We start from the raw sequence: 26,293 nt of genomic DNA, 5'->3' as shown, positions 1-26,293 counted from the left end.
TAACTGGAATTCGGTGTTACTATTAAATGCTCCCCTAATGCCCACGCATGCCTCTATAAGGCCCTTAAAATACTGTCTTGTATCTGTTTATGGGTCTCTTTCATCATCAGACTCTTAATTACTTGAGAAAAACTGTGCTTTATCTTTAACTACACAGCACTCAACCTGGCACATTGTGGTTGCTTATTCTTTGTTGAATGAATTAAATTTTTGAATTAAACTACATAATTTGCACATTTATAAAAATCATTTTCTAGCAAAGGGAAGGGACTTATTTAACAGCAAATTGAGGAACTATGATAGAACTAACAATATTGAGGAACTATGATAGAAACATATGCCACCAGTAAAAGAAACTTTAATGTATGTTATAAAACATCACAATCATTCATTTATTATAACCTGGAAAATTCAGCTAAGACAGGAAACGTTGTATAAAGCAAATCAGGGTTGCAATAGTCAATTTCCAGTTTAAAAGCGTAAATTACCTTTGCACTTGTATAATGGAGATAAGACTCCCATTTGGTGAATGAAGGAAAAAGATTTTATTGGATAAATCAGTAATTTAAAATCCATATTCATATTGGAACTCAAATGAAAGTCAGTGAAATGATCTTCCGTTGCCACATTTATTTTATCGTGTAGCTAAAAGGTTATTAAAGGTAAATTGTGGAGAATATCTGGGGTACCTGAGTGGCTCAGTTGGTTAAGCATCTGACTCTTGACTTTGGCTCAAGTCATAATCCCACGTTTGGTGAGATCGAGCCCTGCTTTGGGTTCTGCACTAACAGCACAGAGTTTGCTTGGGATTCTCTATCTCACCTTCTCTCTCTTCCTCTCCCCTACTCACTCACTGTCCCCCCCCCCCATCAAATAAATAAATAAACTTCTAAAAACTTTGTGGAGAATATCTTGTGATTCATATGACATTAGTACTTAAAAATCACACCACATGGAAACTTCCAATTATTAGGTCAGAAATTCTGCCAGGCAATCTGAGAAGCCAGAAAGGTTGTTATACACTTGGTTTTTCTCTGAATCCTCAATATAGTAGTGAATTCCCTGGACAGTGAAATAGCAGATAGCACTAATCTATGGATAAAATAGATTAACCATCCTTATTCTTCTTTATTTTATCCTCTCTTTTATGAACCTCAGATGCATAAATGACTGAAAGAGTTGGGGAATTTTGCAACACGCCTTGACAATGATCTCACTGGGACACGCCATTCTGTCAAGTGCCTTGACATCATTTAAATTTCTTGTTAAATAACTTCCCTTCCTTTTTAAAAACCGATTTTAGTGGAACACATTGTTGCCTTATTATGGTTAATTCACTCAAAACTATTATCTTTTAAAAATACGATTGGGCTGGTCCTCGGTTCATGATCCTTCACCCAATCAGTGGGTGCAGTTCATCTCCTGTTTTTGTGGCCGCTGTCCTGATGTACTGTGCTTGTTATTTTCTGCTGTACCGACATCTACATTCCCCTCGCCTCCTAAATTTCCTGCTTAGAATGCTTCGCTGCAACCCAAGAGGGTTGGATTGTTGTTTTCTTCGCTATCCTCTCCTTCCAAGTATTTCATACATGGCTTCTACTCAGGAGTTTCTTAGCAGGTTATTTTTAAGATATACAAACTTTAAAAAAAAATGTGTATTTACTTTGAGAGAGAGAGCATGAGCAGGGGAGGGCCAGAGAGAGGGAGAGAGAGAATCCCAAGCAGGCTCACACTGTCAATGCAGAGCCGGAGGCGGGGCTCCATCTCAGAAGCGTGAGATCATGACCTGAGACTAAATCAAGAGTTGGTCGCCTAACCAACTGAGCCACCCAGGTGCCCTAAGATACACAAACTTTTTAAAGCTATCCATTTATAATTGATTTCCAAATTTGCTATATTATTGTCATAGTCTCCAAGATATTGATTCCTTGAGATTTAGTAGGTTTTCATTGAGTCCCAATAGAAACTCAGGTTTTATGAGTGGTCCATGGATACTCAAAAGTAATATTTGCCTAATGGGTATTACACATATATAATTTTATATATAACATATAAAACTAATTATATAAATATAATTATATGTAAATATATGATTACTTATATACAATTGTGATTTTCAAACATTTTTTTAAAGTTTATTTATTTTGATGGGGAGAAAGAGAGAGAGAGAGTGCACACATGAGCAGGGGAGGGGCAGAGAGAGTGGGATAGAGAGAGAATCCCAAACAGGCTCCATGCTGTCAGCACAGAGCCCAAGGTGTGGCTCAATCTCCCGAATGGTGAGATCATGACCAGAGCCAATATCAAGAGTCGGCTGCTTAACTGATTGAGCCATCCAGGTGCCCCATGATTTTCAAACATTCTGTATCTTAATGTCTTGTGGGTTTGAACTAAGTAACTTCTGAGGAAGTGTTAAAATTTCCCACTAAAAATGGCAAAATAAAGAGAAAGAAAGAAAGAAAGAAAGAAAGAAAGAAAGAAAGAAAGAAAGAAAGAAAAAGGGAAACTCTGAGACCAAGAAACTAAGAGGAATCTGGAATCGTTAATTAGAAATAAAGTCATTTTGGGGTACCTGGGTGGCTCAGTGGGTTTAGCCTCCAACTTCAACTCAGGTCATGATCTTGCAGTTTGTGAGTTCAAGCTCCACAGCTTGAACTTGTCAGCTGTGCTGACAGCTTGGGGCCTGGAGCCTGCTTCAGATTCTGTATCTCCCTCTCTCTCTGACCCGCCCCTGTTCATGCTCTGTCTCTCTCTCTCAAAACTAAATAAACATTAATTTTTTTTAAAAAGAAGTAAAATTATTTTTGCTAGCTTCATGAAAGGATGTAGAAATGATGCCTGCAATTTGGCCTGAATTGCCTTACTATTAGCAGGACTTTTCAGTGGTGAGAGAATGCCACAAATTATGCTTCTACTCCTAACATCTCCTTGCAGCTAGGTAAGAATTGTCCAGATAAACACTAGTATGTCCCGTGATCTATGGATATCCTAAAGAATCAGTAAAACTCATCATCAATACTCTTATTGATGGAAGTTTCTTTGCTCTTGCCCAGTAAGCAAGGAAATTTCAATACTTCACAGACTAAAAGATAAAACTTTTGGCGTTTGGAGAATAGGAATAATTTTCAATGTTTTTGTTTCAAGACATCTAAAATGTGCCAAACACTTTGTATGTGACTTTCAACAAGTTATTTGACTGCAACTTACCTCAGTTGCTTCCTGATAATGTGGACCTCATAAAGTTGTCATGAGGTTTAAATGAGTGGGTATATACTTAATGCTCAGAGCAGTGCTAAAGGCACACAGTATACGTTTGTTAAGCATTAATTGTTTTTATCTTATCTCTGGCTGCATTTGATTTTACTTCTAATTAACTTCCTATTTTTTTTCCAATTTCTTGATTTATTCATGCTCTATACGCATGTACATCTGAGTATGGGAGGGGGACCAGTATATATGCATCTACAGGAAACCTTTACGAGTTGGTACAATCTCTGGGCATTCTGCTATCTCAAAAACCATTTACCCCTTCACTTGTGAAGGGACTTGAGGGCTATTATTGAATTCTTCTTGGTGTTAAATTTTACAGATGTTACCTATAATTGTGACAAAAAGACTTGTGGCTTCTCAAGGTACCTGGCCAGACAAAAGATTTGGGTCTCTGTGGTTGGGTGGAGGTAGAAACTATGTCCATCAGTTAAATGGATGCTAGCTCGCTTTATTGTCTGAGTGGGGCAATAGAATATGCTCTGCCACTGGGACGGCCTGATGGCTTTGGCTCCAAACTGGGCAGAACTGCTGACCGAGCTCCATGGCCAGACAGGACCACCAGCTTGGGTCTGCATATGCTCACCTCTGCCAACAGGAACACTGTCTGCCAAGGTCTGCACGCCCGTGACTAGGAGCCTTGCTCTCCTTTTCCATCTCTAGCAGGTTTCCCTGGCGATCCCTCCCTGTGAGGCAAGACCTAAATGGGGCTCATAGAAAGCGTCTTCAGAACGCTGGTGAAACTGGGTGTCCACTTTGGGTTTTCCTTTTCCCACTAGAGAAATCGTAGGCTGGGGCGGGGGGCGGGGGGACCCCCTACGTGTGGTGTGGCACTGACAACATCTATCGGAAAGTAGATGCAATCAAAACAAAATCAGTCCTCTTACCTTTCTCACGTGATTTTTCTTGGTTTTGGTCATCGAAAGGGCTGCGTCAGCCCCAACCTCAGGTTCTGGGATCTTCATAAAGGTGTCTTATCTATGGGTCGTTGCTAGTTGTTCTTTCTGTGAAGAGAACTTAAGTTGGGGCCACCTGTTTTACTATCTTGCTCTAATAAACATTTTTCACACCCAGGTTTCCCTTATCTGAAGTTTCATTACCAGATGTTTCTCTATGCACTTATGGTGATATATTGATTTCCTTAAAAGAATAATTTGATATCATCCAGGTGTGCCTGATGATAAGAAAAGGTTAATGTAGAAAGTCTATGATTATTAGTAAAACGCTTTCTCAAATTAAAGCTCTCAGATTTTAGCGAGAGAATATTGAATCAAAGAACTGAAAGGGCAGAAGAAATTGAACAATGGTTCAATTTTGTAATAGGTGTTATTTATCACTTTTATTAAACTTTGTATTAGCCATGTGCTTTGCATTGACTAGGATACTCCTCACCACTCTTTATGAATAAGACCGATGACAAGTCTTATTTCCATTTTGTATTAAGAAAATGCATTCAGAATCGCTAAAATGACTTGCCTAGAGCAACACAGAAAGTCAAAGAGGTCAGAGTAGAGATTCTGATTATCAGATCACTCTTAAATTTCAGGCTATTAAATCAAACCATTTCTTAGGTGAAGACAGGTTTTTTTTTTTTTTGTAAGTTAATCAGTCATTAAATATTTATTTTGTATCTGCTGTATAATTAACAATAAATGTTATGGTATGGAAAATATACAATGATTCTTCAGCCCTAGAAACTCATAGTAATTCAGCTCATATAAAGAAGAAAGATAAGCCACAGAAACATACAACTTAATACAGTATGTGGTTAAATGTAAAACTATGTGTTATAACTGTAAATGCACTAAAGGTCAAGAGTATTGGGCTTTGCATTGGTCCTTCAGCATCTGGAGGAGATGGTCCAGAGGGTAGAAGTTGATTTTCAATGATGTGTGTATGTGGTTTGCAATTTGAGAAAAGACATTTATGCTAAGCATACCATGCTTTTGGTTTACAAGAGTTAAGTCTGAGTAAATTCAAGGCTAGTAAATACAGAGGTGTTGATTGCGTCATGTCCACTTACAGCAAAGCCTGTAAGCCAGGAAAGTGAGTCTGATCTGAATATGGAAGCCATCGAAGGTATTTCTGAAGGGAATAATATCGTCAAAGTGGCTACTGAGCAAGGTTACATCATTAGCTCTGCTAGAGTTTGAGAGGAAAAGTTTGGGATCAGCAAAATCTAGCTGATGAGCTTTCCAATAATCCAATAAAGTCTAGATTAGGATTGGAGATAAAAAGGCAGATGAATTAGAAATTCAGGAGAAAAAAACAACAGGTGTTTGTGCCTGGCTTATGGAGGATGATGACGAAGAAGAATCCTAGGGAACTCCTAACTTTCAAGCCTGAATGAGCTGATGAATAAAGGAGCATGGGACTGAAGTAGGCAGGTTTGGTGGTAAACTCCTGATTTCTTTTTATGCAAATGCTCTACCCCTGAGTTACTACCACCCCCCCCCCAGTTTCTTTTGATGAAATGATTGGAAATTTGAGTGCATTTCCATTTATGAAGTGCTGAATTTGAGGTAGTGAAAGTTCCATCTGGATACAGCCCCTAATCATTAGATTACAGGCAAGAGCTCAGGTGAGAGGAGAGGATTCGAGACACACATTGTTAATATTCTTGGGGAGGCTGATAAATACCACTTCTCTTCCCCACCTAAATTAATAAATCAAGAAAACATAAGTCAAGATTTTAAGGCAGATAAGGGCACAAAAACATCATCTTTATTGCTGATAGAGCTAATGTAAAAGAATGTGATTCATAGCTAAGGGCCAGTAGACGTTCTAATATTGAACTCTAGGATTAGAAAGATTTGCCCATCCCATTGCGGGCATTGTACCATTTTTGGCCTCTTCCCAAGGATTTCTGACTCTGTAAGGGCATGGAGCGGCATGCGGAATTAATGCCCTCTGAGATCAGGATGGCTCCCAAGAGAGAAAAGACACACACGTAATTAGTATTGTTTTGTTTTGTTTTTTGTTTTCCTTTCCAAGCTCACCAGTAAAATTAGGACACGACTCCTTTAGAATGAGGCTAAGAGTGTTTCCCTAACATGGCTCCTTCCACATGGAAGTAAATATAAAGTATAAGAACAAACCACCTCTTCTCCCCTACCCCATCACATTTAGGAGTACTCTACATAGAAATGAAACTTGAGTTCAGAAAACATGTCTTTTGCACTTTGCACCCATAATCTAACTCAAGCATGGTGCCTAGAAAATGTCAGTTACTCAACGGATATTTTTTGATTGCATGAGCAAATAAAATTGGCAGTTGAAGATTATGTGAATTGATGGTTTTCCATTGAAGAATATGTAAAAGGGAAGAGCATAGTTCCAGGGAGCAAGCTTGCACGAGCTGAGGAGGAATGGAATGAGGCAGGAATTAAAAGGGAAAACCACAACGGGAACTACTGAGACTTTGGATCTAAGACGAACGTCTGTTTGGAACGATGACCCAATGTATGGTAGTCCATTGATGCTAGTCTCTATTTCTCATATTTTGTTCAAGTTGGCAGCTACCCTGGACTTGTGGTTTCAGGTATGTGGTAATTGAAAATATGTCCGGTGATGATTGCTGTATTGTCTTCTGCTCCCAGAAGCAGTCAAAAACATACTTTTCAGCCTTAAAGGTTGTGATGATGTATTATATCCTAGTATCTAAAACTCTTTGGGCTGCAAGGAACAAATACTAATTCAAGTAATTAAAGTAAAAGAGGAAACATGATAAGGAAATAACCATGTCTTAAAGAATCTTTTATCAGAAATGCAGTTTGAACTGGAAACTACAAACTTTGAACTGGAAAGCTACAGGAAACCAGGCAACATTCTCTCTCCATTTCTTATCTGTGTGCTCTGTGTGACTATTATTTCTTATCTCTGTGCACTGTGTGACTATTATACTATTATAGTTCTGTTCTTCCAGGTACTGGCCTCTGCTATACAATACCTAAATTTATACATCTCTTCCAATCAAGAGGAAAACTCAAAGACTTAAATCTTTTGTTGGGGTACTGTGGAAACCTTCAGGGCACATCCTAGAGCCCTCCTAGGCAGAGAAGAAAGTCAGTGCCCAATCCAGTTGCTGAGAATAGTCTCCAATCCTGCCTGACCAGCAAGCCTGGCCAGACACTCTGGGCAACTGTGGAGCCCATCCTAGGGCCTTTCTCAGGAAGAGTCAAACCAGCAGACTTGCCCAACTGCAGAGCTTAACCTCTGGCTTTGTCCGCAAGGGAGCCAGCGACCCCAGACAGACTTGGACCTGAGCCAACAGTATTTACCCATATAACCTGTGGTGTCTTCCAAGCACAGAGCCCAGCCAGTAGCTCCACCCAATCATGGAGCATAGCCAACAGTCCCACCCAACTATAAGGTACAGCTGGGAACCCTGCTTGACTAGGGACCCCAGGCAAAGGCCTTGCCAAAGAGTGGATCACAGCCAACTGACTGCCTAATCACAAAGCCCAGCCTGCCGTTCAGCCTGAACACAGAGTCTAGCTAGTGGAACCATCTGGCTGGGGAGCCTAGCCTGATGACCACAGATTCAAAAATTCTCAACACAATACTAGCAAACCAAATTCAACAGCATTAAAAGGATCATACATAATGACCAAATTGGATTTATTCTTGGGATGGAAAGACAGTGTAACATAAGCAAATAAATAAATGCCATAAACCACATTAGTAAAATTAAAGATAAAAATCATACGATCTCGATAAATGCAGAAAAAGCATTTGAAAATTGAAATTCCTTTTATGATAAAAACTCTCCACAAATTAAGTGTAGAAGAAACATATCTCGGCCTATTAAAGGTTGTCATGTGACACACCGTAGCTGTCACCTTTAATGGTAAAAGGTGGAAAGCTTTTCTAAGACCAACAACCATTCTCACCATTCTTATTCATATTGGTACTGGGAGTTCTAGCCAGAGTAATTAGGCAAGAAAAAGAAATGAAAGTAATCCAAATCAAAAAGAAGTAAAATTTTCTTTGTCTGATGATGACACTGTCATACATTCAGCAAACTCTAAATACTCTGTCAAAAAACTATTAGACCTAATAAATGAATAAAGTTGCAGCATACAAAATAACATAAAAATCGGTTGCATTTCTATGTACTAACAACAAATTACCTGAAAGAGAAATAAAGAAAACAATCCTATTCACAACAGTATCAAAAACAATACTTAAGAATAAGTTTAATCAAGGAGATGAAAAATTTGTACACTGAAAACCATAAGACAACGATTAAAGAAACTGAAGAAGACACAAATAAATGGGAAGATACCCCGTGTTATTGGATCAGAGGGAGTAACATTGTCAAATGACCCTACAACCCAAAGCAATCTACGATCCCTATCAGAATTCCATATCAAATGGAATAATATCAAATACAATCCATATCAAAATTTCAATGGCATTTTTCTATAGAAATAGAAAAAAATTCTAAAACTTGTGTGGAACCAACCATAATAGATCCTGAATAGCCAAAGCAATCTTGAGAAACAAGAACAAAGCTGGAGGGACAACCCGTCTTGATTTCACACTTTATTATGTAGCTTAGTAATCAGACCGTATGGTACTGGCATGAAAGCAGTTGCATAGACCAATGGAACAGAATCAAGAGCCCAGAAATACATCCATGCATATGCGGCCAACTAGTAGTTGACAAGGAAACCAAGAATGCTCAATAGGGAAAAAAGACAATCTTCAATAAATAGTGCTGGGAAATCTGGACAATCACATGCAGAATGATGAAATTTAACCCCTATCTGGAACCACTCACAAAAATGAAATCAAGATGGATTAAAGACTTAAATGTAAATCTTGAGGCCATAAAACTCCTAGAAGAAAACAATAAAAAATAATTCTTGACATTGGTTTTGGCAATAATTTTATTGCCAAAAATAAAGTGACAAAAGCATATTAAACATGTGGGGCTCCATTAAGACAAAAAAGCTTCTGCACCACATAAGCAATAATCAACAAAATGTAAAGGCAACTTGTGAAATAGGAGAAAGTGTTTGTAAACCATATATTTGGTAAGGGGCTAATATCCAAAATATGTAAGGAACTCCTATAAATAGCAAAAAAAAATCCATTTTAATATCCATTTTTAAAATGGGCAGAGTACCTGAATAGACATTTTCCAAAAAGATACACAGATGGCTGATGGGTACATGAAAATGTGCTCATCATTCATCATCAGGGAAATGTAAATCAAAACCACAATGAGATACCACCTCACATCTGTTAGAATTGCTTTTTTCAAAGAAATAACAAGTATTGGTGAGGATGTGGACAAAGTCCTTGCACACTATTGGTAGGGATGTAAATTGGTACAGTCACTATGGAAAACAGTGTAGAGATTCCTCAAAAAAAAAAAATAGAACTATAATATGATCCAGCAACCCCACTTCTGGATATAACCGAAGGAAGTGAAATCAGAATCTCAAAGAGATAGCTACACAACCTGGTTCATTACAGCATTACTCACAATTGTTAAGACATAAAAACAACCTAAGTGCCTGATGGCAAATGAATGGATAATGAACATGTATAGTTGAAATTTGCTAAGAGAGTAAATCTTAACAGTTGTCACTGAGAAAAAGGTGGTAACTATGTGAGGTGATGGATGTGATGCCTAATGTTAATGTGATAATCATTTTCACAATATATACATATATCACAACATCACATTATATACATTAAACTTATACAATATTATTTGTTAATTATATCTTAATGAAGCTAGGGTGGGAGGGATATCAGATAATTCCCTGTTTTCCATGTAAGCGTTTTTAAAATGATATCAAATAATGTTTATTTCTCTAATTCTTTAAACAAAATTCAGGTTATCTTGCCAGGAAAGTCACTTGTCATACATTGTGAATTATGAAGAGTAGAAAAAAACTAAAAATTCATTCTATTTCTATAGAACCAGGAAAAAAATGAAGTAATTTACTTTATTGGCATTTTTCATATTAAAACATTACATTCAAATGAAGAATTTTTTTTCTTCTAAGATAGTAACTCTGTTTAATAATATGTCATGCAAGATATTTTTTTTAATATTTTCATTTGGGCAAAAAAATACATTTTAGAAATTATCACTAGGTTAAAAAACTATAGCACCAGAAAAATATTTCTCAAAAAAAAAAATCACAGATTGTCCTTGAAATAAATGTTGATGAGCACTCAGCAATGTGGGTCAGATGTAATCTAACTTGGAGGAGAGGAGGGAAAACATGTTAAGGAGAGAAAACAATAAAATTTCTGGAAAAAAAAAAAAGATTTCCTGTATTTGTTGCTTATGTAATTCCTGCAAAGTATATGTCTCAAGCTTATTATTTGGCGATATAAACTAATTGGATAGAATAAAACAATAATAAAAAAGAAGTAGGGGCGCCTGGGTGGCTCAGTCAGTTGGGCCTCCAACTTCAGCTCAGGTCACGATCTCACCTCTCCTGAGTTCGAGCCCCGCACTGGGCTCTGTGCTAACAGCTCAGAGCCTGGAGCCTGCTTCAGATTCTGTCTCCATCTCTCTGCCCCTTCCCTGCTCGTGCTCTGTCTCTCTTTCTCAAATATGAAAAAAATAAAATGAAAAGAAGTAAATGGAAATGATTTTTTACTATTTGAAATGATTCTTTTCAGGGATTTTAGGAGAGGATAAGATTTGAAACTTTGGTAAACTTGAACGCTCATATTATAAGTGAATTTCATTTGTCTCTGCCATCTCCATTATACTGGGTAAAAACCAAAATCTTGAACATTGACAAATAAGTCCTCCACAATTACTTCTCTCTTAGAGATGCATTATTGATGTCTCCGTGCTCTGGTTGCACTGGTCTTGCTTTTATTTCCTTAAACAAGCCCTACTTTTTCTGGCTCAGGCCCTTTATCACACAGTTTGCTTTGCCTACAACATTCCACATCCAGCCTCCGCTTTACCTGGTTAACGCTCACCCATCCTTCAATATCATTTCATACTGCATCTTCAGGAAACCCTTCCCAATGTCCTAGGACTAGATCACATCTGGGTATACTGTTTATGGCACCCGAGGCCCTAATGTTATCAATACATTTGAACGATTAGGAGAAAAAAGTGGCGCCCCAACTTCATGAAGCAGACACAATACAAACTGCTAACCGTTTTCTATCTCTAGCACCCCTTACCCATTATATGGCTGGGGAGGTGCTTCTGCTTTCACTACTTCCTTAAGCAAGAAATTCTGAAAGAAACGTAGCAATGTGGGAATAAGAAGTAAACATAAGTTTAAGGCAGAATCCAGAAAATGAAACAAATCTTTATGGTGCCTTTAGCTTTTAGGAAAGGGAAGGAATGATGATCGTAACATGTTGTTGTGTAATTACAATGTTAATTACTGTGACAAAAGCAAGATTTTCTTATAAGAAAAATTAAAGTGAGAGGAAAATAACTGGCTTTCTCACACTTTTCTAGGGTTATACTCATTTATACTTAGTTATTTTATTATAGCCAGAGGGTATTTCAATTTTTGTAGTATTTAACCTGAATTAACAACTTTGAAGTCCTGCTTCACATCTTTCAGAGATTAATAAATCTTCAAAGCTTAAGTTTTAAAAGGTAATGAATCCTAATTACATTTTTTGTTTCTGAATTCTTTCAGACATCAAACATTTTTTGAAAGCATTATCCCATGCCTGCTGGTGACCAGGTGTTCTTAGGCTTAAGACTATAAAAACAACAAGATGGCTATGAAGACTTGATTGTCAAAGTCAGAGCTCTAGGACGTCTGCAAATATAATCTTTAGGGCATGTGGAGGCAAAAGCAATAGTAGTTATCCATGGCTCACCCACCCCATCCCAGCTTACGTAATGCTTATTACAGCTTATAAAGATCTCAAATCTTTATAAGTTAGACATAGGCTACAAATTCAAGTAGAAAAATTTTAGATGTGTTTCAGCAGCAAAAGTCTTTGTGAACCTAAACCAGCATATGTAACAGCCTAATGAGCGTTAAAAGCAAATTATTATACATTATGTATTCTCCCAATTTTCCATATATTTTATTAAACATATATCCAGTAATATTCATTAATTTTAAAGTAAGTACATCTACATATACCATAGGTTATATTTCTCTTCAAAATTGTTTAAATTTAACAGGCGCCAAAGTTATTAGTTTAATATTTTTATTGTTTTCCCAAAGCATTTCACCAGGGAAAATGTTACTCAATCTCCTGTGTCTACTTCAAAGAGAGTTTTGGTCATCAGAACTTTAGGTTCCTTTTGCTCTACATGTCTGAGCATTTTTTAAGTTATTATTATGAAAATAGAAACACATAAATAATATATATATATATATATATATATTATTGAAAATATAAAAGCCTAAATGTCTTTTCATAGGAAAAGTTTGTAGTATAGGTCATTTCACTGTTTATTTCCTCCATCAAGACTCACTTACATGAACTGGGGGTGGAACAGGGGGAGAAGAGAGAAAAAGAGAGAATGGGAGGGGAGAGGAGGGGATGATGAGATGGGAGAAGAGTGGAAGAGGGGACAGAGACTGAAACTCTCTAGTTTTCTTACATTCTGAAGTTAAGGTATTCCATAGAAATATTCTTTCCATAGAATCTAATGGATTACTTAAATTTAGAGGTAATAAAAAATGCATTTAAGAAAAGCTTATCATGAAACCTAATGAATAAAAGTTGTTCATTCATTCATTCACTGAATATATTAATTTAATTAACATTGAATACCTATTATGCTTTAGTCAGTGAAAGACAAAAACACCACACACACACACACACACACACACACACACACACCACACACACACACACACACACACACACACACACACCATTTCAAATTTAGGCAGAGAAGGGAGTCAAGTCTATTGATTACACTGGTGTAATGAGTTCTACAAAAAAGGTGCATCCAAGATGGTGGAGGTATTCTGGGATCAGTCTTGGGGAAGGTTTCTGGAAGAGGAGACTTTTGGACTCAGTCTTGAACATTGGATAGAAATTTGCTATGTGGAAAGCAGAAGATAGGAATGGGGGAGGAAAATATAATTCCTATAAGAATCCACAGTATGTCGAATGAAATAATAGCATCTTTTTGTTGCTGTTGCTGTTAAACTACTGATAAAACATTTAATATGGCTGCAGAGAATGTTAGAAGTGGTCATTTGTAGCTGGAGAAAGAAGGGTGGAAGATTATGGAAAGTCCTGCCTGTGCAGAGGCTTTTGGATTTTATCCAGCCAGAAAAATAAATACGTAAATGTGAAACCATGGAAGACTTTTAATATATTTGTGTTTCAGAAAGAACATCCTGGGGCAATCAGAGTCAATGATTGATAAATTCAATCATTAAAATGAAAGCCTTCAATTTATTGGGATGTATACTGCTTTAAAATTACAAAAAAAAAAAGCAAAGCAGGACTTTTATTATTCAAACTATAAAATGTTTATTTCATTTCCATTTAAAATATTTTCAAGTAAAAATATGGACAAAAATACATATATGAAGGTTGAAGCAACTAGAAGCATGACTGGTATGCATATACATAAATACAATTGAAATTAAATTCATTGCAAAATTGAGTGACATCATATTGCACCAAAATTTATTCCATCCAAAACACATGTGTCAAGACATGTTTCTACCAGATGAAAGCACTCTTATTTCATAGTATCTTACCACTTATACAAATAGCCCATAAACATCATCTGGCAGTGTGATTGCTACAGCAGAACTCTCTCCAGAGGGAAATCATTAAACTATAGAAAAATCCATTTTATTTCACATCTGATGCTTATATGATGGCATAGGCATCAGTGCCAGAGAACCGTAAGCAACACAACACCATTCACACATGAAAGTCCCTTTACACCATTTATATTTTTATATCAAATATCTAAATAAATCAGTACTCCTAATATGGTTGGAATACAGATGCAGAAAAGGAATTTTGTTATTTAAGAATTTATAAATATAAGACGTTGTATAAAATTTGTATAAAAGATGCACAAACCCCTCTACCAAGTTTTATCATCATAACGCCAGAGTGAAGAAACCCCACCACAGATGAGGACCATTTAGGATATTGAAGCTCATTCTTCCTCAGCTGGATTTCTCTGTTCTTGTACTTTAGATCACCAGACCAAACCCTGTTCCCCCTGCTCCTTACTTAGGGAAATGGTACAAGGTCATGACAGATGAATTCCAGATTCAAGTTAAGGGACAGAGCTGGTCTGTAAATTACAATTTAAGCATAGATCAAAGAGATGGCTGCCAGCACAACCCTCCAGAGTACTCTACCATTTTTCACTGGGCTAATTGATTCCATGAGTGCAAATTATTGATGCTTGCCATAGAATGTCAGAGGCATTTAAATACATTCATATCCAGTACCTAATAATGTGTTGATACAAACATACCACCACACATATTTTCTACCCCTTGATAATTGAAGAAGAAGTCACCGTTACTAGGTCAGATTTTAACACAAAGCTCACTAAACCCATTTCCTATAAAGTAAATACAGATACGCATACAATAAGAAGACGCAAAAAATTCATCATGAAATGAATTCTGAGTCAATAACTAAACACTATCTCTACCAGTGCATCACTACCATCTAATCCACTCTACGATAAGTAGAAAAAAAATAAGTTCTATGAAATCTAGAGTCAAATCTTCGTCAGAAAAGTAGGACAAATTAAGTTCGCCAAGCATTCAGTACGAGAGGCCATTTGTCTTGCCTTTTTCTGACTTGTACTTATTATAAAACCACAGGTAGCCAACTTCAGCATTAGTAAAACACAACTACATGTCTGCTCACCAATTTGGCACAGAGAGAAGACACTATATTTCATGATACTAAGCAATGCGCTTTTAACACGACTGATGCGTACATTTGCAAAGTTCTCAAAATGTTGAGGGTACCACTGAAAACTCATTACTATTGTATTGCAACCCATCTACAAAGGAATAGAAACTTGAGGCCCATGCCTGTGTTCAAAATAACATTGGCCCCAAATATCCTAAAAGAGTAAAGCCATATCTCAGTCTCTGTACATGGATAGTGTCAAAAGAAGAATCTGTTTTTCAAGATGTAAGAATCAAAAAGTTTAGATCCAGATTTACAGCATTAGTAATAATTCTAAAGGGAAACTATTAGCTAAAAAACTTCTCCCGGGAGAGGATAAAAAAAAAATACAAGACTACTTAAATTTTTTGAAGGATTCTTGTGGTTTGTGTAATAACCCTAGATATATATTGTTCTTTTGCTTCCAAAGCAATTCAAAAGTGCTATACGGTAGTGTTTGAAATCATTAAAACACAAAGTTTCATGTAGATCACCTCTATTCTGTGAAAAGCATACATTCATTTGAAACAATCTGTTTTATTTCCCCAAAGCATTATTTTACTTGAATATAATATTTCTTTATATTGCATTAGTCAGTATATGGAAATTTGGAATGAAGGAGAAATTCTATGGAAAAAATAAATCAGAAATCCTTTGAAATAAGACAGTTCAAACCTAGAACCAGGGAACCACATTGCATTGCCTCCAGGTGTGATTACAAATGAGCTTCTGAGCAAGTGCTGAAGACGGTTAATTAGTAGGGTAAGTGAGGTCTATCTTCACAATCCTCATGCAAGTCAGATCCCTCACAACCCAACCAATTATACAGATGCAACACCCAAAAGCCTAATGTTTTCCCACAAGACTCTGTGCAAAATACACTGTCGCCCAAGGTGCTCAAAATACAGTCACTTCTGCAAAAGACGTAACTGTGCATTAGTCTTTTTTGTTTCTCTAGCGTTCGGCATGACCTTTAGAGGCTTCAAGAGGTAATAAGGACTCGGCAAGCAAGCCTGCTAACCAATAAATTAATTCACTTGAAAGTCATGCTTTGAAAAAAGTCAGTAGTGTGTATGTTGAGGGAAAAACAAGTATGTTCACTTTCAAACCAGTGCACCCATCTGCATGGCTCTCAGATGCCTACTGCTCCACAGTTTTCTTGAGAGATTTATACCACAAATGTACCCTTGATCCAAGTAGTTGAAATACACACATGTAACAGATAACTATTTCATATAACTACCTCCCAGTGATATTTTAAAGCCAATGGTAACAAAGAGATGAGAAATGAGAACTTCCGGAATGTAAGCCACGTGGTAGTTTCACACTAAGCATATCTAGGTAATTGTATAAATTCAAACTAAGACTCACTCCCATCGAAAGGATATCATGCCAAAATGTGACAAAATAAAGGAAATCATCGATCCATTAAAAAAAACCCAGAATGATTCAAAAAATATCAAGCTAATATCCTTAGGAAGTTCTAAAGAAGGACAATATCTCACAACATGGAAACCTGGAGAACTTTCTGTGAGACCATGATTTATGCCTTTGTGACTTTGTATAGGATCTAAATATAGGCCAAACATTTTTTAGAAACCAAATAATTTGAAAATGCAACAAAAAGAAGCAAGGATTATCTTCAAAAATTGGCTTTTAAAATACCTTTTTAAGTGCATTAATAATACTACCTAGAGGTTACACTTTTAGGTATTATATATATTGAGATACATGTAAAATACTGTTTATGAGAAAATAAACCTAAAATACACTTATAGGTAATCAATTCTTTTACCTTATGTGTAAAGTATGTAAACAGAAGCTGTCAAGATGACTCATTATCTACTCTATATCCACCACAAGCTTCTTGCCAGTTACACAATGTCATACTTTAATTCCTGACTTTGAATTTTTAGCAAGTAAAATGCGACTCTGTAAACATCATCAGCACCAACATACAGCATATCATGTAGGGTAAAATGAAGCAAGATTACATTTAAGTAAAATCAGTCTTTTACTCATCTGCACTCAAATCCCAAATCTCTCGAGAGTTCTTTCCTAAGAAAGAGTTACAATGAAAACCCCACTCATTGTTTTTCTATCACTCAGAACTGAAACGTAAAAAAAATGTCAAAAATGAACTCCCTCCATTTATATCAAGTAATATACATTATGAGAAACTCATCTGTAGTTTTATATATAGATACTTAAATTAACTCAAAACTTTATTTAAAAACATTCTACAAACGGCCCATGTTTATTTCTAATAGAAAAAATAATGGAAGTTATTTTACCTTACTCACAGGGATAGATGCAGATTTTGTAGGGCCAGAAATGTATATACTTTTTCTGATCTCCGTCAAGAAAATTAATGAGAAATTCTTAATGCAAAATTAGGTACAGACTTGAAAGGGGCATGTCTAAGGGCACTGAAGCTACATCCCATTAGCTACTCAGGATATCCACCTTTCCACAACAATTAACATCCAACAGTTCTCTGACTATGCTGCACAATAAATTACACCAAAATATCATCACTTCCAGTCACGTGCTGTCATTTCCTGCTACTCTGACGTTCAGTATTCTATCTTTTCATAACCTATACCTCAATTATAAGAAATCCACTATCAATCAAAGATGCCCCCTTTCTTGGTTAGCACTACATTCATCTATAAATAGAGAGAAAATAATGAGTTTCCTGATGACTGATTACAGATCATAAAAAATTATGTTAAGTAATTATACTCGCGTTAACCATCTGTTAATCTATCAAATAGCAACTGGAGAAACAATTCTACTAGACACAGAAAATAATCCCGAAATTTGTTTCAAGGTACATATTTTAGTGTTCAAGAAACCGCTATGCATTGCTAACGTAACCTAAGAACCTGTCCTACTTTTGTGCCAGCAGGGATGGGGCAGATACAGTATAAACACATGCATGTATTTGTACGTGTGCACACTTAACATTGATGTTCGGTATGGAGTCTGCCATCTTTTCTATTCCAAGTCTTTAATCTCCTAGAGACAAGAACAAGGTCTACTTCTAGGTAACCTAATCATTTACAATAGTCCAGTTTTCTTCATTTGATCCAAGAAAAATCTCGGGAAAATAATCCAACATTTTTAAAAATGAGTCAAAAACATTTACTGAAATATTCATAATTATGTAAGGAGAATCAGTCCATTTTTTAATCAAACTGTTTTAGTTTTAGGAGTCTTCACTAGATCTGTTTAATTCATAATGAAATACTTGAGACTATGTTCTCCAAAGAGTATACATTTGAAAGAGAGTATATTAGTTGTCTTAAACTGTATGGGCCACTTTGAGTTTTTGTGTTATAATAAATTCATAATATGTATATAAACATTTGAATATCCACACTGGTATGAGTATATTGCATATACTGGTTTATATATAATTCTCTCTATATATAATTTTAAATATATGAGAAAGAAAATTTTATTTACCACAAATAAAAATATACATTTTAGTGCGCAGGTGAGTTTTCAACTAGAATTGGCTTGATGTGATACCATCTGAATAATAATTAATGAATATCAATTTGCTGATTTCGGAAACCTTGCATCTTGCTGTGATGTATCCTAACAGTAAGCTGAAGAACAACTTAATCTTCATCACTTTTTAAAAAACTACTGGCTGACTTTCTCTGTGGTTAAAACGTTATGACGGTAGCATTAGAAATTTAACAATGCAAAAATCAGTTTTGAAAATGATGGAAAAATAATGAATATGTATCCTAGTCAGTTTGTATGTTATATTAAAAAAATTTTTAAAAAGATAAACAAAATGAGACCTATATGCCACAGTAAGATATAGGCACATTATTCTCAAGAATAATCAAGAACTACGCAAACCTCTCCATGAGATTTTATCAGTTTTCTTTTCATTAGGGAAAAAAAAATCTCAAGAAGAGTTTGGTTTATATATATGGGCCTAAACTGTAAAATAATAATAATAATAATAATAATAATAATAATAATAATAATAAAGGAAAATAAAGAAAACGTGTTTTTACCTCAGTAACAATATAGTGGGGAGAGATTCAGACAAATGGATACAGGAAGCAGAGACTACAGATCAAAATTTGAAAACCATATGGTAAGAGAAGAAGGAAGGAATTTTTATGAATTCACTTAGAGACCCAAACACAGGTTTGGCTGAAAAAAAAATGTCCATCTTGGATGTGTATTAAATGTTATCAAGAGCAAAAATTGAAATTAGTGAATTGGAATTGCCTCATATTATAAATCATAATTTCTACTTTGGTCAATTGTTTATGAACTATCAGCTCTTGATTATCTTAATCAGTGTAATTCTTTCCAAAATTGTTACTTTTAAAATTAAAGGATAAACATACTCAGGTATGATGGACTACTTGATCTCGGTTGTATGTAAATAATAATTTATGCTTTCTACCATTATTTGACACTTATTTGAAAATTACAATATTTTCCAAACTTAGCATTAAAACACCTGTCTGAATACACACACACACACACACACACACACACACACACATACACTTTCACCTTTCGGTGAATTTGTTATCAGTTATCTCTTTTGCAAGTTGAATGATAATTAAGGTGAGGAAATTACTGACAACGTTGAGATATAGAATGGGAAATTTTAGAAACATCAGTTGTAAAACTTATTTAACTGTGACATTTTCTTCCTCAATTTTTATGTAAATATATGCCTTTTCCTAATTAATCTGGACAGTTATATCTGAAGAGATATTTTAACAGAATATAAAATATATAAAGGAAAGGTATAAACTGTCAAAATTTATCACCATGTAAAAATAACTATGAAATTTTTAAAAAATGTTCATAATTACTAACACTGCATATAGATGGGATTATAGTGTTGGACATAATATTTTGGGTGTTTTCTTTCTTGGTGATTTCTGTCTTTCATGGACATGGCAATTTGAAGATTCAAAAATGCACATGTTTAGATATGTTATCAAGGGGCAAATTATTAGCGAAACAAGTGACTGTGCTTCAGATGATTTAATACCAAACTGAGTATTGCTTAGTATTAATACCAAACTGGTATTTAATACCAAACTGAGTATTGCTAAGAAAGATGCTACATCCTTTCCTGATCAAATGGGCTGCCATGAAAATAAAGTGGCCCATAACCATGGAGCTTCCTGATAATGAGTGAAAACACCCTAACATCATCAATTATCAATAATTTTTAGACATAATTCCTGGATTTTTCTCATGAACAACAGCCCCTAGAAGCTCTTTAATGTATTCATTAAAATTGGGCATATCGCCCCTGCCCTTTGTTCAAAATGCTCTGGGTACAATTCATTACAAGATGGTATCTAAGTTAGTATCTATGGGGAAGCAATACAATGCTGATGTGAAATAAATTTCTTCCTTTGCTTGGTCCATAATGATGACGCGTGCCTTTTATCCCCCAGAAGAATAGAAAACACTTTTCACAGTATAGTCAACTACAGTATGCAAAAATTGTCTGTTATAGATCCCATGTATACAGAAAACATCTTGGTGTTCAGTTTGAAGGTTCTTAGCCATATGTTATAAAGACCACTGAAGTAATGTTTCATGCAGTAGTCTTTTTCCTCTAACTTCATATAGGTATCAGGGATTCAAAGATCATGTGAGCTCATGGAAGGCTTGCATATCCACTTTCTATAACTACATGGAGTTATAACTACATTTCTTAGAAACCAGTTTGAATACACTAAAAGATACGAATAGAAATAACTGATTCCTTTAGTCCATCACCAAAGTTGAAATCTTCTGGATTTTCATAAAATGAAGTGAAGATCCACATTTTGTTTCAGCCCTTTGGGCAGAAACAAGGCCAAGCATAGATTGCCAAGATTTCAAATGCATTAATTCATAATTTATGACAATCTTCTTCTGGTACAACTTCCAGTATTATTTGCAATGTTCTGGTTATTCTGTCTACAAAGGAATAAAGAAGAGAAATTAAAAATGTACAGAAATCAGAAATGTATCAAAACAGCAACATGAGAATTATTTGGGGTTGAATACTGAAAATACACAACCGCCTATTTCACAGAGCGCTTTCAAGAATTATTTACTTCATTAGAATCCCATCATGCTCAATTAATTTATTTGTCACTTCTGCAACTTCCCATGATGGCTTCTCGGCAAGAATACATTAATATTTTGTATTCAAATAGGAACTTTAATTCATAGACCAGGAAGCCGAAAATATTTTGAGGCAACAGAAGGAAGATATAAATAAACATTCAAAACTACACTTCATATTCGGTTTCAAGTTGTTTTGTTGTTTTAGTACCTGTGAGATTACAACCAATTCCTCAGCAAAATCAAACTGACTCATACTGTAATGTCCAGTCTCAAACTTGTAGACTATTACTGAGTAAAACATCTTATGTCTCAGGGCTTTATTACTTCATCTGCAGAATGAGGGGTTTGGGAGTGCCATCAGCAGCATGGAGGGCTAGAAGTCCTAACACTTGCCTCTACACACACACACACACACACACACACACACACACGCACGCATGCACGCAAACTGAAGAGACCCAAGAACAATAAATAAACAGCTACAAACTGAAGAAAACAGCTCAGGGAGATTTCCAAACAACAAAGAAAAAGGAACAAAAGTGTGGCAGAGCTCAAAAATTGATGTCTACATAGAAATGTAGCATTTTGCCTGTATCACCCCATCCCCAGTCAGAAGCTGGAGAACCCCAGCAAGCCTCATCCTGTGAATGACTGCAGCTTTTGCTACTGAGGTCTCCCACAGTCCTCAGTGATGCTGGTCCCAGTTGATGCAGCATCCTAGAGTGCCCCCACTCCTCATCTGCTCCCTGAGGCTGGGGCTGCTGCTGAGGTAAGACTTGCCTTTGCGGGCTTTGGCTGTTGATGTACCTACCCCGCTTGACCACAGCACCATGCACTAAACTGGAACTGCCACTTTTCTTGGTCCACTCTAGCCCCAGAATGGGGCTTTATCCCATCATTACTCAGGCAAGCTCCCCTCCATTAAGCCCCAACCTCAGAGTCCCTAGCTACTTTTTGGCTATCATTATTGGGACTGTGCTATTGTAGCCCTGAGCTCTCCCCTCACAACTCGCCCAGGTCAAGACTCTGAACTGTCATTGCTGCTCAGAGACAGACTCTTACTGTGCTGCCCCCTGCCCCCAGGTTCCAGGTCCTGGCTCTGATTCATCATTGCCAGGGGCACTGCCACTACCCTAAGTGTCACTCACTCCCTGTGTCCCAAGTCACACTTTGGCTACCATTACTGGGGCTGTTCCACTATTGCTCTGAGAACTCCCATCCCAGGACTCTGAACTGTCATTGCCAAGATGGGCATTTGCTTCCCTGACCCCTGTCCTGTGGGTTCCAGGTCACAGTTCTGACCTATCATCGCTAGGGCCACTGCTACTACCCTGGGCCCCACCCCTCAAGCTTCAAGGCAGAGCTCTGATCCATCACTGCTGGAACAAGGCTACCGCTGCCCTTAACCCTACCCCCCAGGTCTCTGGTTGTAGTTCTGAAATGTCATTGCCAAGGCAGTGTTGCTACTGCTCTGTGCCCGGATCCCTGGGTCCCAACATGTGCCTTTAACAGACCACTATCAGAGTTATGCTGTTGCTATTGTGAGTGCACTGGTGCCAGAGTTGAGATTTTCACCACATCCTCAGGCTGTTCTACTACCACACTTTGCCCCTCTGGGCCCAAGCCACCACTGCACTCTGTTATGCCAGGACCTTTGTCACTGCTGCATTCCCTCCTGCCAGCAGGAGCCACGGTGGTGAACTTTTGAGACCCAGGCACCAGCTGCATGGGCTATCTGCAGATGCCCACACTGTAGACATCAGTGCTACAGCCACGGCAAGCACACCTATGCCTCAGGTTCCAGGCACAGTGGTCTTATCTGAGGATGCCAGCTCCAATGCTACTCTGGGGGCTCTGAGTGCCAGCATGTCAGACCAGGTGCCAAGGAGGGACTCCTTAACTAGAATTTCCTTCTGTGGGCAAAAAATCCCACTAAGGCTATCAGCGGACTTCTTAGCAGAAAACTTGCAGACCTGAAGAGAATGGGGTGATATATTCAAAGGCCTCAAAGGAAAAACAAAACAAAACAAAACAAAACAAAAACAAAAAACAAAAAACTGCATCAACCAAGAGTACTTCATTCAGAAAAGCTGTCATTCAGAAATAAAGAAGAGTAAATATTTTACGAAACAAAAGCTGAAGGAATTTATAGCTGATAGACTTGGCTATAAGAAATGCTAAAGAGGGTTCTTCAAGATAAAAAAAATAGTAACATGAAAACATATGAAAGTGTAAAATTCACTGGTGAAGGTAAATAGATAGTCAAATTGAAAATACTCTCGTATTGCGATGGTATTGTGTGAATGACTTTGAGATTTGCAATATGGTTAAGAGACAAAATTGTTGAAAGTAGCTATGGGTACAATATTTTGTTAATGGATACACAATGTAAAAGATGCAGATTGGGACATCAAAATTAATTGTGTGGGGGAGGCAAGTAAATGGGTAAAACTCTAATATGCAATTGAAGTTAGGTTGTTACCAGCCTAAAATAGATGGCTATAAATATAAGATGTATTATGAAAGCCTCATGGTAACCATAGAGTAAAAACCTATAATAGATACCCAAATGTTAAAGAGAAAAGAATCAAAACAAACCACTACAAAAATATCATCAACTCATAAAGAAAGCAAGCAAGAGAGGAAGAACTAAACATAGGAACTACAAAACAATCAGAAAATAATTAACAAAGAGCCAGTAGTAAGTTTTTATTGATCAATAATTACTTTAAATATAAATGGCTTAATCTCCAATTAAAAGACACAGTATGGCTAAATGGATTAAAAAAAACAAAACAATATTTGTCTACATGCTACCTCTAAGAGACACATTTAATTTTTTTTTTCAACATTTATTTATTTTTGGGACAGAGAGAGACAGAGCATGAACGGGGGAGGGGCAGAGAGAGAGGGAGACACAGAATCGGAAACAGGCTCCAGGCTCTGAGCCATCAGCCCAGAGCCCGACGCGGGGCTCGAACTCACAGAGCGCGAGATCGTGACCTGGCTGAAGTCAGACGCTTAACCGACTGCGCCACCCAGGCGCCCTGAGACACATTTAAGCATAAGGCCATTCACATGCTGAAAGTAAGGGGATGAAAAAAGATAATTCAAGCAAATGGAAACCAAAAGAGAGCAGGGGTAGCTATGCTTATATCAGACAAAATAGACCTTAAACTAAAAATGGTAAAAAGAAACAAAAAAGATGATTGCATAATGATAAAAGGATCAATTCATCAAAAGATACAATAATTTTAATCATATATGTACCCCAACCTGGAGCACCTAAATATATTAGGCAATTATTAAGGGAGAAATAGACAGCAATAGTAGAGAAATTCACTACTCCAATTTCAACAATGGATAGATTATCCAGACCAGAAAATCAATAAGGAAATAATGGATTTGAATGATACTTTAGACCAAATGAACCTAACAGACATATATAGAACATTCCATCCAACAACAGCAAAATACATTCTTCTCAAGCACGTACAGAACATTCTTTAGGATAGATCACATGATAGGTCACAAAACCCTGTTAGCAAATTTAAGAGGATTGAAATTATACCAAGTATCTTTTTAACTGCAATGGCATAAAGATAAAATCAATAACAAGAGGAAAGCTAAAAAATTCACAAATATGTAGAGATTCTCCTGAACAACCAATAGGTCAAAAAAGGAATCAAAAGGGAAATCAAGAAATATAGTGAAATTAACTAAGAAGAGGACTCAAAAATTAAAATAATAAAGAAAGAGGGGGCATTTTAACTGATACCACAGATATACAAAGGATTATGAGAGACTTCTATGAACCATTATATGCCAATAAACTGAATAACCTAGAATAAATGGATAAATTCCTGGAAACATATGACCTCCTAAGATTAAACCATGAAGTAAAAGAATCTAAACAATCTAAAGAATCATAAAGTAAAAGAATCTAAACCAATACCAAGTAAGGAGATTGAGTCACTAATAAAAATCCTCCCAACACAGAAAAGCCTGGGAATAGATGGTTTGCACTGGCCAAACATTTAAAGAAGTATTAACACCAACCCTTCTCAAACTGTTCCAAAAAATTCTAAAGGAAGGAACACTCCCAAATTCATTTTATGAGGCCAGCATTATGCTGATACCAAAGTCAGACAAAGACATTATAAGAAAAGAATACCACAGACCAATTCCTGATGAATACAGATGCAAAAATTTTCAACAAAATATTAGCAAATAAAATTCAACAACCTAATAAGAGGATCATTTACCTATCATTAAATGGGCTTAATGAGATGCAAGGATGCAAGGATGCAAGGATGCATTAAACATAGTACTGGAAATCCTAGCCAGAGCAATTAAGCAAGAAAAAGAAATAAAAGGCACTCATATCAGAAAGATATAAAATGATCTCTGCTCACAGATGGTGATCTCATATATAGAAAACTCTAAACACTCCACTAAAAATCTGCTAGAACTAATACATGAATTCAGTAAAATTGCAGGATACAAAACCAACATATAGAAATCAGTTGCATTTCTATACAGTAACAACAAATTATCTGAAAGAGAAATTAAGAAAGCAATTCCATTTACAATTACATCAAAAACAATAACGTATTTTAGAAACAAATTTAACCAAGGAGGTGAAATACTTGTATACTGACAATTATAAGACATTGATGAAAGAGATTCAAGAAGATACAAATAAATGGAAATATATCTCATGTTCCTATACTGGAAGAATTAATATTGTGAAAATGTCCATATGACCCAAAGTAATCTATAGATTTCATATAATCCCAATCAAAATTCCAAAGACATTTTTCACAGAAATAGAAAAAAACTATCCTAAAATTTGTTTGGAATAACAAAAGACCCTGAATAGCCAAAGGAATCCTGAGAGAGAAGAATTAAACTGGAGGCCTCAAAATACTTGATTTCAAGCCATTTTACAAAGCAACAGTAATCAAAACAGTATGGTAATGGCATAAAAAGAGGCACATAGGTCAAGGGAACAGAATAGAGAGCCTATATATAAATC

The 26,293-nt window shown here is 36.3% G+C and overlaps 1 protein-coding gene across 1 annotated transcript in view; it reads right to left on the bottom strand.

Annotated features, from left to right (window-relative positions):
- Nucleotides 1–13,703: 13,703 nt before the first annotated feature.
- Nucleotides 13,704–26,293, bottom strand: part of SLC7A11 (solute carrier family 7 member 11) — an 82,200-nt gene continuing 69,610 nt past the window's right edge. The window contains exon 12 of the mRNA XM_043568379.1: nt 13,704–21,102. Within this exon, the coding sequence (XP_043424314.1) occupies nt 21,035–21,102 (68 nt within the window). The 3' untranslated portion in view covers nt 13,704–21,034. The remainder of the gene's footprint in view (nt 21,103–26,293) is intronic.

Source organism: Prionailurus bengalensis, chromosome B1, assembly GCF_016509475.1.
Source record: "Prionailurus bengalensis isolate Pbe53 chromosome B1, Fcat_Pben_1.1_paternal_pri, whole genome shotgun sequence".
Classification (NCBI taxonomy): Eukaryota; Metazoa; Chordata; class Mammalia; order Carnivora; family Felidae; genus Prionailurus; species Prionailurus bengalensis.
Note: the sequence above shows the minus strand (reverse complement) of the source record. Positions and strands in the feature narration are given on the sequence as shown.